At 36.0% G+C, this 15,932-nt stretch overlaps 1 protein-coding gene across 3 annotated transcripts in view; it reads right to left on the reverse strand.

The window, feature by feature from the left end:
- Nucleotides 1-15,534, reverse strand: part of MUSK (muscle associated receptor tyrosine kinase) — a 132,130-nt gene extending 116,596 nt beyond the window's left edge. For 2 of the 3 annotated variants that reach the window (XM_063787606.1, XM_054658383.2), the window contains exons 1-2: nucleotides 15,053-15,533; nucleotides 1,140-1,266 (exon numbers count right to left, since the gene is read on the reverse strand). In XM_063787606.1, coding sequence (XP_063643676.1) covers nucleotides 1,140-1,266; nucleotides 15,053-15,131 — 206 coding nt within the window. In that variant the 5' untranslated portion in view covers nucleotides 15,132-15,533. Of the gene's footprint in view, nucleotides 1-1,139; nucleotides 1,267-15,052 lie in introns of all 3 variants that reach the window. The other variant, XM_063787605.1, reaches the window with a different exon arrangement.
- Between the last annotated feature and the right edge of the window lie 398 nt (nucleotides 15,535-15,932).

Raw genomic sequence — 15,932 nt, forward strand, 5'->3', positions numbered from 1 at the left:
TGAAGAGACAACAAATAGAATGGGAGAAAATATTTGCAAACTACCCATCTGACAAAGGATTAATAACCAGAATATATATGGAGCTCAAACAACTCTATAGTAAAAAATATATTAATCCAATCAAAAATAGGCAAAAAAGTTTGAACAATTTCTCGAAAGAAGACATGCAGATGGCAAACAGGCATATGAAAAAGTGCTCAACATCACTGATCATCAGAGAAATGCAAGTAAAAACTACAATAAGATATCATCTCACCTCAGTGAAAATGGCTTATAGCCAAAAGACAGGCAATAACAAATGCTCACAAGGATGTGTAGATAAGGGAATCCTTGTACACTGTTGATGTGGGAATGTAAATTAGTACAACCACTATGGAGAATAGTTTGAAGTTTCCTCAAAAAACTAAAAATTGAGCTACCATATGATCCAGCAACCCCACTGCTGCATATATAAGCAAATGAAAGGAAATCAGTATATCAAAGAGATATCTATACTCCTATGTTTGTTGCAGCACTGTTTTCAGTAACTAAGATTTGAAAGCAACCTGTGTGTTCATTAACAGATGAATGGATAAAGAAAATGTGGTACATATACACAATGGAGTACTATTCAGCCATAAAAAGAATGAGATCCAGTCATTTGCAAAGACATGGATGGAACTGGAGATCATTATGTTAAGTGAAATTAGCCAGGCACAGAAAGACAAACATTGCATGTTCTCACTTATTTGTGGGATCTAAACATCAAAACAATTGAACTCATGGACATGGAGAGTAAAAGGATGGTTACCAGAGGCTGGAAAGGGTAGTACAGGGATCGGGGGGAGTAGGGGATGTTTAGTGGGTACAAAAAAAATAGAAAGAATGAAAAAGTCCTACTATTTGATAAGACAACAGAGTGACTATAGTCAACAATAACTTAGTTATACATTTTAAAATAACTTAAAGTGTGTAACTGGATTGTTTCTAATTCAAATGATTAATGCTTGAGGGGATGGATACCCCATTCTCCATGAGGTACTTATTTTACATTGCATGCCTGTATCAAAACATCTCATCTACTTCATAAATATATACATATATATACACCTACTATATACCCACAAAAATTAAAAAAAATTAAAATGTGGAATACTTACTTAATGAGAATTTTATTTCTAGTCCAGGAAATCTCAGGCTGGGGATAGGATTCCACTGCACACATGAAAGTAGCCACTTCTTCAACTAAGGCATCCACTGTTTCAAGAGGAGTGGTGATGACAGGAGCTGAAAGGAAAGGAGAAATCAAAAGAGAACATTCTAGAATTTTGTTTACTAACCCTTCCTTAAGCAGTCAGAAGCCATTACATACCTGAATGAGAATTCTGTTTCCCCAGAGTAGAAATTTGCCAAAAGAAAGGAAGAGCTTATGTAAAGAATGTTGTTTCTACTTCCAAACTAGGCATTTGAAAATCAAAAGAGAAGTCTCTCAGGAGAGCAGGGCTTAGAGTTTATGATATACGAGGAGAGGCAGATCCAAGTTTTATGGGGCCCAAGTTTGTGCAATTTGAGTGTACTTTTTAAAGAAAAAATATAAAATTATGAATACAAAATTTCTGTGTCCACCCCAATATCATCAGCATAAAGGGAAGTGAGTCTGAAGGGAAGTCAGGGTGGAAAAGGATAATAATTTAAAAAATTGTTTTTTAGGAACAATTTTCCCCTAATTTTATAAAAATAGACACTCATAAAAGCACATTGCTAAAGCCCACTGAGGGTCTTAGAAAGGGCTCCTGCAAATGAGAGAATCTGAAGCTTAAGCTTCATCAGATTCATAGAGAATTCACTTTGGCATACAACTAGAAAATGAAGAGACACCACTTTGTGAATTGTACACTTTAATGGGTAAAGCGCACGGTATGTGAATTAGATCTCAAAGCTGTTTTGTTCTATTTTATTTTTTTTAAGACAATGGGAGGAAAGGCTATAGACATCGTCCTTTCTTTTTTCTCACTCCTCTGTGAAATGAGGGCTACCTGCATTTATACAGTAAATTATATGGTCGCTTCAGTTAAAGGGCAAGGTATACATCAAAGCCAAATAAGTAGTATGATTGACGTTTAGAGGTGAAATAGTCAGGGACAGACTTATAGAGCATCTAGAACAGACTGGCACATTGTTTGGCCATAAAAGATACATCCACTTTCTGAATAAACCTTATTATTATTATTATTATTTTTTTTTTTTGGTAAAGTCAAAGGCAAGCTCATCTGCTGAGAGTGAAAAAAAATGGTGAGTGGAAGCGTTTTACTTGCCCCATATCTCCCTTGCTAATGTTATTTTGTCTTTTACGATTCAGTTTAAGCATCCATCTCCTTCCACTTCCCCTGACATGCTAGGCAGACCCAAATGCCTCTTTCCTTAACCTTATGTTATCCTGAAATGTCATTCTTATAATGTCACTTGTCACACAGATACTATTAAAATGATCTGTTTACGTCTTTGTCCCACACTCAATTATTAAAACCTTGAGCTTTAGGTCAGGGATCATGTTTTAGAATCTTTTAATTCCCAGGGTGAGCACAGTGACTGATGTACTGTTTAAATGAACAAAACTGTATTTATAAGGCCTTCACAAAAGGAGTAAATAAAAAAGTTGAAACATAGTAGTTGAAATAAGAAAGCAGAATTTTTATGTAAAATGACATCTTATACACAGTCATCAGGGCCACTTTCTTCCCAGCTTTTCAACAGAATAATCATTACAATATATATTATAAGGATCGTGATAATATATATTATAATAATTTTTATAATATATATTATCACGATCCTTATAATATATAAGGATCATTATATATATATCATATATATGATTTATATATCATAAGGATCATTATAATATACAGAACATAATACAAAGAAATACAGACATGGACACTATTAAAGAATAGTTAGGAGATATAAAGTATACAGTGACAGGCACTAATACACCTCTGATAGAAGTTTGAGAAAAATAAAAGAGGGGAGCAGCCTAGAAGCAATATATAAAGAGATAAATGGCTGATAATTTTTCAAAACTGAAAAACCCATGAATATTAAGGTCGAAAGTACCCACCAAATGACAAGACAGATTTAAAAAAGAAATACAGTTGGGCATGGTGGCTCACACCTGTCATCCCAGCACTTTGGGAGGCCGAGGAGGGCAGATCACTTGAGCTCAGGAGTTCAAGACCAGCCTGGCTAACATGGTGAAACCCTGTCTCTACTAAAAATACAAAAAATTTAGCTGGACATGGTGGTGCACACCTGTAGTCCCAGCTATGTGGGAGGCTGAAGTACGAGAATCGCTTGAACCCAGGAGGTGGAGGCTGCAGTGAGCTGAGATCGCACCACTGCACTCCAGCCTGAGTGATAGAGGGAGACTCTGTCTCAGAAGAAAAAAAAAGAAAAAAGAAAAAAAAAGAAAAAAAGCAAGAAATTCATACTTGGACACATTGAATTAAAACTGTAAAAATTAAAGATAAATAAAATCTTAAACTCTACCAGAAAGAAAAAGTTTAATTCCTTAATAGGAATGCCAATTTTGGGTAACCTGAGATTATTCAGCAACAGCAATTGATACCAAAAGGCAATAGGCTAATACCTTTACATGACTGAGTAAAAATAACTCTTAGCTTAGAATTATACAGCTAGCTTAGGTAATAATTTTAAACTCAGAACACTTATAAACAAATATTGAGAGTGTTTACCACTCACAGACTTTCTCTGAAATAGTTACTAGAGTAAATAAACTCACTAAGGAATAATTTATACCAGAAAGAAAGGGGTGAGTTATAAAAAACAGTAGCATAAATGGTGGTGAAATACCATTGCAATTTTAACACACTATGGAATATTTAAAAATCACGAATTTTTGTGTTTAAAAAGAGTGGAATTAAATTCTAGACAAACAATTATAAGATCAAAGTTCAGGAAAGAAGTTTAAAATGCTAAGTAGTTAAAAAATGCTAAGCTCTTTGCCATAAACAACAAGAGGACAGAAATATTGAATAACTTCAAACAGAAACATCTATGGTTAAATGATTATGTTAAAACCTTATTAATGGTTACTACTAAAAAATAGATAAAATTCAAAACTTCCAAAACAACAGGAGAAAAAAAGAGGTACCAGAAAGGCTTTATCAATCAAAAACAAAAGCAAAAACAAACAGGAAGAAGAGGAGGAGTAAATAAGCCAAGAAAAAGCATGGTTAACAGAAGACATAAAATAATATGGAAGAAACAAGTCCAAATATACCAGAAATCACAGTAAGTGCTGATGGTATAAGCTGACCTATGAAATGACAGATGCTATCAAACACAAAAGACACACCTAAATAAAATAAAACAGAAATGTTAAAAATAAAGGGGAGGGAAAATATGTATAAAGCAAACGATATCCCAAAGAAAGTGACATAGCAATAGTAATATAAGAAAAATGTAATATAGGGGCATATGCATTTATAAGAAAAAAAGAAACATTGCTTAATGATAAAAGGAACAAGCCATAAAAAGATGTGACAATCATGAAACTTAATTATTTAAAAATATGGACTCAAACCCAAAAGTAAAATTATCACAAGAGTACATGGAGAAATGTTTTAGCATAGTGTAACCCTTTAAGAGATCTCCTTCAGACACTAATATATCAAACAGAACTACAGTAAAGATATAGAAGATATAAACATCAAAATTAACACTAGATATAATGTACATTTATAAAACAATGAAACAATTACAGAATACATTTTGTAAATGATGCATAGATGAAACATTCAAACATAAAGAAAATATACCAAGCTACATAGGAGATTTTAACCCAGCTCAAAGAATTGATTTTATATACTCTATATTTTCTAACCATAATAAAATCTGTAAGAAATAGACAATAAAAAGATAGTAAAAAAAGAACACAAAAAATCCCAATCCTGTTTATAGATCAAAAGACAAAAATATATATGTAGTAAAACAGAATAACAGAATTAGTAAAATTAATTAAACAGATATGCACATCAACTGTAAGCCCTGATAGATGACACATATTTTCAAATGCCCATGAAAATTAAAGCTTAAATAAATTTTAAAAACATAGATTATATGTCACATTCTTGGACCACAATTCAACAGAGCTAAACAGTAATGAATATTTAAAAACGAAAATCTAAAGAATTAAGAATTTTAAAAACAAAATTGTTCACATGTAGTAAAGGGTGGGGTAAAATCATCAATACTCACAGAAGAAAAAGATTAGATTATCAAAGAACACTTCTGAAAAAAATATAATGCCCCAAAGTTTTTCAGATAAGTTTTAAAAAACTCTTAAGAAAGAATTAAGTCTCCAGTTACATAAAAGCTACAAGGAGCCAGGTGCAGTGGCTCATACCTGTAATCTCAACACTTTGGGAGGCTGAGGCAGGATGATCCATTGAGCCCAGGAAGATCCATTGAGCCCAGGAGGATCCATTGAGCCCAGAAGGATCCACTGAAGGATCCAGGTGTTTTGAGACCAGCCTGGGCAACATGGCAAGACTGCATCTCTACAAAAAATATAAAAATAAAAAAATTAGCCAGGTACAGGTGGCACACATCTGTAGTCCCAGCTACTTGGGAGCCTGAGGCAGGAGGATCACTTGAGCCCAGGAGGTCAAGGCTGCAGTGAGCTGTGATTGCACCACTGCACTCCAGCCTGGGTGACAGAGAAAGACCTTGTCTCAAAAACAAACAAACAAAAGCTATAGGGAATATAAAATATAGAAAGCTTCACAAATCAATCTTTGGAATAAAACAATGCTAATGTAAGTCAAGCAGGATGTAAAGCCCTAAAGTAAAATTTTAAAAAGCAAATTAAATCATAAATTTCAAAATTATTACTATGCATTTAGGCAGAAAAAAAATCCTTGCAAAAATATAAGGATAATTTAATAGAAAAGTCCTTTAAACAGGATTTACTATAGTCATAGTTTAAAAGATACCTATCACAGTCAAAAAGGCAGTAACAGAGTTAACTATCCATTCCCTACTTGAAAACCATTAGTAGAGTCGGAATATAATAGTATTTCTTTAACATGATAAATAATGTTTCTCAACCACTGAACTTGATAAGACTAGGAATAAAAAAAAACTACACAGTACATTCACACACATTCACAGGATGATTCAAATTTGGCTTGGTGCAGTGGAGAGAGAAGAGTGTTCCAGGCAGAGGAAACGGTACCCGTGAAAGCCTGAAGACGGAGGGAGGCTGGTGCCCTAAGCCAATTAGAAGAAAACACAAACATTTATAAAAGATGGGTGGGAGAATGAAGAGTTTAGAAAAGAGACTGAGAGGAAGAAATCAGAGTTGTAAGCAAAGCCAGGGGAGGCTATTGGCAGAGCCCAAGAGTAGCACACGTTTCACAAAAGAGGGAGAATCGAATGCTGCCAAGACGTTAAGTTAAATAAGGACCTAAAAGTGCGCATTGAGTTTCCTGATGAGGAGGTCATGTTGATTTCGGTGCTTGCAGATTTGGCGGAAGCCAGATTGCAGTGGTGGGGGTTAGGTTGTGATAAGGAAGTGGAAACTAAGAGGAGAGGGAAGACATCTTTTTGCAGCGGAGTTTAACAATAAAAGGGAAGAAAGGGGCTGCATGGTGCTGGAGGTGAGTATGGTGACAAGAGTGGGTTTAAATGCTGACTGGAAGCACCTAGTAGAAGCAAAAATGTAGGACATTGGAGAAAAACAGGAGATAATTGAGGGAAATAGGTCCCTGAGAAAGCAGATATATGTGGGGCTCAGAGGAAGAAAGACGGGTTAACCACGGATGGGAAGAGAAAGTCCCCTTAAAGCACAGTGAGGGAGAAGGAGGACAAGATGGATGCAGAGAGGTAGGTTTTCCCCCTTTGCTGGTAGGCAGCTGAAGAGAGAGCTTCTTATTTAAATGCTTCTCTTTCCTCAATGAAGTAACAGCCTCTGAAATTTGTAAAGATACATGCACACCTATGTTCACTGCAGCACTATTCACAATAGCAAAGACATGGAAGCAACCCAAGTGACCATCAATGATAGACTGGATAAAGAAAATGTGATACATATACACCATGGAATACTATGCAGCCATAAAAAGGAATGAGATTATGTCCTTTGCAGGGACACGGATAGAGCTGGAAGCCATTCTCTTCAGCAAACTAATGCAGGAACAGAAAAGCAAACACCACGTTTTCACTTATAAGTGGGAACTGAACAATGAGAACACATGGACACAGGGAAGGGAACAACACACACTGGGGCCTGTCAGCAGGTGGGATTGGGGGAGGGAGAGCATTATGAAAAATAGCTAATACATGCTGAGCCCAGTTATTTAGGTGATGGGTGATAGGTGCAGCAAACCACCATGGCACACGTTTACCTATGTAACAAAACTGCACATCCTGCACTTGTACCCCAGAACTTAAAATTTAAAAAATAAAATTACATACACATACACACACATATATAATATATAATATATATAATAATATATATGTGTGTGTATGTGTATATATACAACATATATACACTTATATATACACACACACATATGAGAGAAAGAGACTGAAAGAATGAATAGCAAAATGCTAAGAGCACTTATCCCTTGCTATGAGCATTATGTGTAATTTTATATTTTTGTTTTTCTGTATCTTACAGGATTTTTTTAAAAAATGAATACATATTGCTTTCATAATAGAAAAAAATTGTAGCAGATAGAATGCCAAAGAAATGTTAATTTTCAAAATGCAATGGATGCAAACTTATAATTCATAAAGTTTGAGAAAGTCAATCTCAATAAAAAGTTATTTTCTAAACAACGAATGAATGAAATAAGCAATTAATAGTATAATCATCTAGATATTGAGAGATAAAGAACAAAAACAATATTTTATTAAGCTTGTGGAGTGTGGTTAACAATGAGCCCAAAGGTTAATTGATGATGTTGAATGCTTTTACTGTTTAAAAAGAAAGACTAGGCCAGGTGCGGTGGCTCACGCCTGTAATCCGAGCACTTTGGGAGGCCGAGGCGGAGAGGATCACGAGTTCAAGAGATTCCTGGCCAACATGGTGAAATCCCATCTCTACTAAAAATACAAAAATTAGCTGGGTGTGGTGGTGCAGGCCTGTAATCCCAGCTACTCGGGGAGGCTGAGGCAGGAGAATCACTTGAACCCAGGAGGTGGAGATTGCAGTGAGCCGAGACCGCACCACTGCACTCCAGCCTGGGCAACAGAGTGAGACTCAGTCCCCGCCCCCCCCCCAAAAAGGGAAGACTATTGAGCAACTACACATTAAGAGGCAATGTAGCGGCCAGGCACGGTGGCTCACGCCTGTAATCCTAGCACTTTGAGAGGCCGAGGCGGGCGGATCACGAGGTCAGGAGATCGAGACCATCCTGGCTAACAGGGTGAAACCCCATCTCTACTAAAAATACAAAAAATTAGCCGGGCGTGGTGGCGGGTGCCTGTAGTCCCAGCAACTCGGGAGGCTGAGGCAGGAGAATGGCGTGAACCAGGGAGGCAGAGCTTGTAATGAGCTGAGATCGCGACACTGCACTCCAGCCTGGGCGACAGTGCAAGACTCTGTCTCAAAAAAAAAAAAAAAAAAAAAAAAAAAAGAGGCAATGTGGCACAGGACTTGAATTCACATCCCAGCTCCATCACTTACCCGCTCTGCAAGTCACTTAACCACACTTAACCTCAGTGTCTCAGCTATAGACGGAGATAATGTATAGCCTCCACATAAGCTTGTCGCAAGGAATAAATAAATGGAAACCATTTAAAATTGTCCTTGGTCCACATGGAGCACTGTGCAAATGTTACTTGATTCTATAATTTAGAAAAAGAAAACCAGGCTGTTCGATTGTTTTCCTTGTCTTTATTACATTCAAATTTATTATACCGTTAATATTTTATCTCAGGCTGGGTGTGGTTGGTGGCTCATGTCTGTAATCCCAGCACTTTTGAGGCCGAGGTGGGAGGATCACTTGAGCCTAGGAGTTTGAGACCAGGCTGGGCAGCACAGAGAAACCACATCTCTACAAAAAATTTAAAAATTAGCCGGCGTGGTGGCACACACTTTGTAATCCCAGCTACTTGGGAAGAAGCTGAGGTGGGAGGATCAACTGAGCCTAGGAGTTCAAGGCTTCAGTGAGCTGTGATTGCTCCTCTGTACTCCAGCCTGTGTGACAGAGCAAGACTCTATCTCTAAAATAATAATAATATCATCATCATCATCGTCATCTCCGGGAATCTATCCTAAGGAAATAATCTCACATATAGAAAGGCATATAGGTGACTTTTACTGCAGAAAACAGATCAATTGTACTAAATTCTATTAATCGTAGTCAAGTGGGAGAAGATTGAGGCACACAAGTTTTGTCTTCCGCAGGTTTGCAAGAGCCACTTGGTAATTTTTTAGGAATTTTGAGAGGTGATTGTTATATACAATCATTATTAAAAACTAAGTTGTATACATTTATAATCAAATATATTAAAAACAAAGTATTAATACTTGAAATTCCCAATGATTTAACTACATTTTATTATTATATAAGCTCTTGAGGTTATCTGTAATGTGTCTGTGTGGTAGAAATAATATATGAAGGATGCTACTACACATGCTATTTCCCAACTCAGTGCTCATTATTTGATAGTAGCTTGAGACTGGCCACAGACACAATAGAGTTTTTTACTATAGAGTATTTATACTGCAGAAATAAACAAGAGCAACAAATCCACGTCTTTTTTTTCTCAGTGAGGTGAATATTAAACATATACTAGCACGCTGTTATCTAAAGAGAATATTACTTAGTCACCACACATGATGTTTTGAAGATTATTAATAATATAGAATATGTTCATGCTTTAGTGCTAAGTAAAAATAGCAGGCAGCACAATGTTAATAAGGACTTTAAAAAATACGTAGAAAAAAATGGAAGAAAATATGCCAATGTGTTAATAGTCCTGGAAGTATGGATGACTTCTTCTGTCTTAAACTTTATGTATTTTGCATTTTCAAAATCAATCTTAAATACCATGTGCTACTTTTATAAGAGAGAAGCTTTATGCACTAGTTTTATTTTCACTCAATACACAGATGCAGAAGTGGCAGAGGTAATAGACTTACTATTAATGTTATCTTTCCAATGAGGTGACACATTGGAGGTGTCACATGAACTGTTGAGATCAGTTAAGATCAAAGAAGTAAGTCTTAGAATGTCTTCGAAAATAGACATGGAGAAATATGGAAGGTGTTACTAAGAACTTTATTAAGTTAACACCTTCCCATAAGATTCAGTGACATAACAGTCTTGTGTGAAGTTTGACTGTTTTTACTAATATTAGCATCTAAAAGTGATTAAGAATCTGGTATGTGCCATGCATTATACTTTTTATTCATTATCTTATTTAACCCAAAAAAAATAAAGGTAGATACTATTAATATTTCCACTTGCAGACCAGAAATGGGGACTAAAAATGGTTGCACAACTTGTCTACATATCACAAAAATAGGAAGTGATAGAGCTGAACTAGCTGAACTTCAGGGTTAAAGTTGGTTTATACTTCCTTTCTCTAAGACATACTGCATCTTCAAGATCATACTGATTATGCACAGATGGATAAAGAGAAGATGTACATCAATATCAGTTTCTACACACAGAATGCCAAGTCCACATTGCCCATATTTCCAGTTATCCAAATCTGCTTTCCGGTTTTCACTGACACAATCACATGGATCAGTTGTATTTAATGATATTTGTTGACTCAGCACACTGTCTCTTGTTTACTTTCATTCTACTATCCAGCTTTCATATCAGCCAGAGCTCGTTTAAACTAGGGCACTATTTCTTCTCTCAATCCAAGGACTACATGAATAACAAATACATGAAAATGAACACAATCCTTTTTTGGACCCAAAGAAAAGCTTGACTTGGATATCAACTGCTTGATGAGAAGGACGTGACATTACCTTTCCTTTGTATTTTATGGGCTCTCGCATATGACTATTGACTTACCAACTTTTGATTGATTATTTTTTGATTGACATGACGCAATGATTGGGTACATAAAGAAACAAGGTGTATTTGCTCCTTTCTATTTTAGTAAAATTAGGGCTCTGACTTGGAAAATATTCATGTTTCTCTAACATTATGAATGCAGTATTTTTTTTAGTACAACAAAACACTTTGGGGTTGGTTTAAACTTTTTAACCTTTTCTTCCAAGCATTAAATATCTTGTTTTACTTTCTTCATGATCCAATCTGTATCTCATGGTACGCTGCCATATAACTCCAACTCCTTTACTCTCTAGTTCTTTAGCTGTACTGACCCTGGAAAGTGCCAATCCTGAATTAATCCAGCCATCTGTCCTCCCTACCCTATGTTCACATAGCACTGCTGGGTATAGTGCAGCAAATGTTCAGGTCAGGGGCACTATAAAGAAAGCTGCAGTTCCTAGCCCCAGCTGGGTCTTCAGTATGGCCCATGTGATCCTCTCATCTTCCTGAATAGAGCCACTCCTTTCAGGCCCCCTTTCCACCCCTCACTTGTTACTCTCCTTCAACGACATCAGGTTTTATTTCACTGAGAAGCTGCCTACTTCATTTACCTTTGGAAATAAGATAGAGTTTAAAGAGATCTTGAAATTTCTGCTCCTTCCTTCTTTTCTTTAAGGTCAATAATATTTGAAGCAACTCTGTTTACTCAAACATGCAATGAGTAACTCTTTCAATGCATGTCAATATAAAATATTCATCCAGGACTGTGTGTCCTGGATTTCAATGACAGCTGTGTCAGTCATGACTTAGTCATATGTCAAATCTGTGAATCCTATCCTTATATACATACAATTTAAAAGAGGAGGTTATTCAAATCTATCTAAAGATAAAATCACTTACGCTCAAACACTTCAACGTATTGTAGTAAGTGGGGTATTTTGAAAGTGAGACTTTTGACAGTTCTTTGTGCATATTAAGCAAATCCAGAGCTGCTTACATGAACTCTTATGCTCCTGCAGAATCTAACATTGCACCATACATTTAATACTCCCTAATAAAGCATTAAATGTTATTGATGTATGTAGTTAAGCCAATTATCCAGTGGAACATTGGCTACTTTCATAAATGACAGTTTGTGAAATTCTACTACTTGGGTTATGGCACTGAATTCATCATTGAAAATATCACTAGTTGAAATGATTCAGAAAGACAATGATTCTTCCCCTTATCTTTGGGCATTAGTAGTCTTAATTAAACTAAAATGAAAACTATGACCAATTAATTCTACAAAGTTGGATATTAATTTTTATCAAAAAATGATGTGCAGAAAGTCAGAAAATAATCCCCTGAATACTTTTGTGTTATTTTAAATATGTCAATTTATTAGGTAATACATATTGTACAATTTCCTTTATGCATTCATGATAAAGGACTTAGGAAGAAGTATATTATCTAAAAAACTCTTTTTGTTATTACTGTCTGCCAAGAATAGGGAAAACAGTAGTTTTCTAGAAATAGTAGAAATAGTTTAGGTGGGCCATTTTTATTAGTTTCAGTAGTATAATGGCTGGCACGGTGGCTCATGCCTGTAATCCCAGCACTTTGGGAGGCCGAGGCAGGCAGATCACGAGGTCAAGAGATAGAGACCATCTTGGCCAACATGGTGAAACCCTGTCTCTACTAAAAATATAAAAATTAGCCGAGTGTGGTGGCTTGCACCTGTAGTCCCAGGTATTTGCGAGGCTGAGGCAGGAGAATTGCTTGAACCTGGGAGGAGGAGGTTGCAGTGAGCTGAGATCACACCACTGCACTGCAGCCTGGCAACAGAATGAGACTGTCTCAAATAATAATAATAATAATAATAATGAAAATAATAATATTTTATTGTGGTTCTTTTCTACCAATGTATTCCTCACCCTTCAACATTTAAAATTTTAAGGATTATGCTTTCATGATATTAGTTATTCTCAGAACTGCTGTATGTAGTAAATAAATGTTTGTTCTCCTAGACGTAGTGTTTTGGCTAAGGGTGATGTTAAACTCATACTAATTTAGATTTTACAGTACAATAGACTGAGAAAAAATTGCTTAAATTTTTTGATTTTAAAACCTAATTCTAGTAGTAAATAAATTATAAGAAATGAAATTGGGTGAATGATCTGGTTAGTTTATTTAAAAGTCAGGGTGTTTGGCTTTGTTATCTCTATGCCACTATATTTCAATATTTTCAAAATAGAGGTAGTGTGCATTTGAATTAAGGGCTTTATTTGTAAAGTTTGGAAATGAAAATCAATTCTTTCTAGAATATAAATTAAGACTTATTCAGATAGAGAGATTTTTGGGGGTTTTGTGTGTGTGTACAACAAATCCTTATTTGAATCATCAAAATCAATTGTCCTGCTCTTTATAAGACTGTATTTTAGTATTTAACCCTATCATTTTTATGTAACTGCGTGGTTTAGAAATATACAAATAATACTTAAGACAACCCATACGTTCAAACATCCAGGTGGGGCCTTACCGGACATCCGTTGTTTGATCAGGAAGTATTAAAATAATCTGAAGCCAATGTTAAGTCTTTCTGACTATTATTAGCTGTTTGAAAAGATCTAGAGTCTCTTTTATCTGTAGATGCCTTAAAGTATTCGTTAGAAATTAAACGTTTAAATACATTTGAAGATACCATTATACTCAAGTAAAATGGAAAAAGAGAAGCAACAAAATGAAACAAAAAAATCTGTGAAATCAGATTGTTTGTGAAGAAACCTGCATCTTATCTGCATGTGAACTTTGACCTTATGGCTCCAGAATTTTTAGTGAACCACAAAATCTAAAGATACATTTTGCATCTATATACAGATACCACCTTCATTTATCTACACAATACAAACTTTCAGAGCTTTGATTAATATTAAGGGAAAATGATTAATTTGAACATGTCCTAAAGCAAAAAACTCTTTTTACTCTATTGTATAACATTTAATTTGAAAATTCTTTACCACAAAATCTAAAGATACATTTTGCATCTATATACAGATACCACCTTCATTTATCTACACAATACAAACTGTTTCAGTGCTTTGATTAATATAAAGGGAAAATGATTAATTTGAACATGTCCTGAAGCAAAAATCTCTTTTTACTCTATGGTATAACATTAAATTTGAAAACTCTTGAATTGATACCACTCGATCTGCTTTCTCATGTCTTTTTAAAAAAAGATTTCAATGATACCCTTAGTCACTTCGCAAATCACATACTTTCCAGTCTTTCTGATTTCAAATACGCTAGTCCCAGTTTCATAATACACTGGCCAGAAACTATATCACTGGACATTCTTGCTACTGCAACAGGTGTTTGTCAGTTTCTTAAGTTGCTTTCCTTTCCCCTGAGGTGGTGTTATTTCCGGTACATTCCAAAGGCTCTGAAAAAAACTTTTGCAGTCTCTTGCCAAGCCAAATCATGACTCCAGCCTCAAAGTTATTTAAAATCCATTGTCTTCCGGGTTTGTTACACAGGCAAATTGTGTACGTCTTTCTGTATTTCCAATTTTTAGAAACTAAAATATTTATTAAGAGTTTGGCAAAGTTAAAACTGAAAATAAAAGTGATTTTTATTCAGAAGCAAATGCTCTGGATGTCTGAGAATGGGGTTGATTCTATTCCTGGCAAACCTGATGCGAAAAGGTTTTCATCATCCACTTAGACCACCCTGAAATTTGACATACGCATAAACAAAATAGACCTTGATAACTTGCAGTGTACATGCTTATGTTTTGCCCTAGAAGTCAGAGCTCTGCATGCACTATGTGGCTAAGCCTTTTATTGCAGGACTTCGGAGTAAAATATTGGTAGAGAGACCAATTGCTTATGTATATAATTTCCTCCCTCATCATACATTTCACCCTTACTTCTTCAAGTAAAACCCAAGCCCACCATACTATAAATCAGTCTTGGTCATATCTCATATACACACACTTTACAACCATGACAAGACAACAAGAAGACACGATTGCTCAAACCAACCTTTTGGAAGTTTCTCAGTTCCGCTGAAGGCAACCAGAGTAAGAATATGTACCAGTGGAATGTTGACGAGCTCTCTCATGATTAATCCAGGCTCACGCAGGACGAAGTTCCTTCTGGACAACGCAAGGAAAATGCCTCCACAGTTTACATTTTAAAGCATACTTTGTTGCAAAAGGGTCGTCTGCTAATGACTGTTTGTGTCAGCAGCTCCACAGGCTCTAAGTATAATCAGGAATTCTCAGACTTGGCTGCAATGATGGACACAGCCAGCTGGTGAGCATCCACGTAGGCCAGTAATGCAAGTGTAGGGCTGGAGGAACAAGGGCAAGAAAATCCCTTTAGAATCCCTTTTAAGACAGTGGCAGAAGGACAATACCAGATGCCTTTTGCAACCATCGCTGTATTCCCAGAGGTATAGGTGTCCTGACCTTCGTATTCAGCACCCCACCTCTCCCGGACTCAAACCAGAAATCTGGGTCTATTCAGTCTTCACTCCTCCCCATCTCTCACCCCACCCCCACTCCCACATTCAGCCCATTCCAATTCCTACAGATTTTATCAACCAAATAGTCCTTGTACCTTCTCTCTGTCTTGGGTCTTAACCATTCTCTATCTTTTTTCAGATAGTCCCTCCTGCTTAAAAGCCTTTAGGGGCTCATCATCACATAAAAATATATTTAAACATGCCTAATCTGCCTAATATGACAGGCTTTACTGGAATCTGCATGCTTTGTTGTATGTTAGTATTGTCTTTTGCGATCCTGTTTTTGTTTTTTGTTTTTTTTTTTCAGAGTCAGGGTCTTGCTCTGTTGCCCAGGCTGGAGTGCAATGGGGTAATCATAGCTCACTGCAACCTCAGCCTCCTGGACTCAAGTGATCC

This window comes from Pan troglodytes, chromosome 11 (genome assembly GCF_028858775.2).
Source record: "Pan troglodytes isolate AG18354 chromosome 11, NHGRI_mPanTro3-v2.0_pri, whole genome shotgun sequence".
Taxonomy (NCBI): Eukaryota; Metazoa; Chordata; class Mammalia; order Primates; family Hominidae; genus Pan; species Pan troglodytes.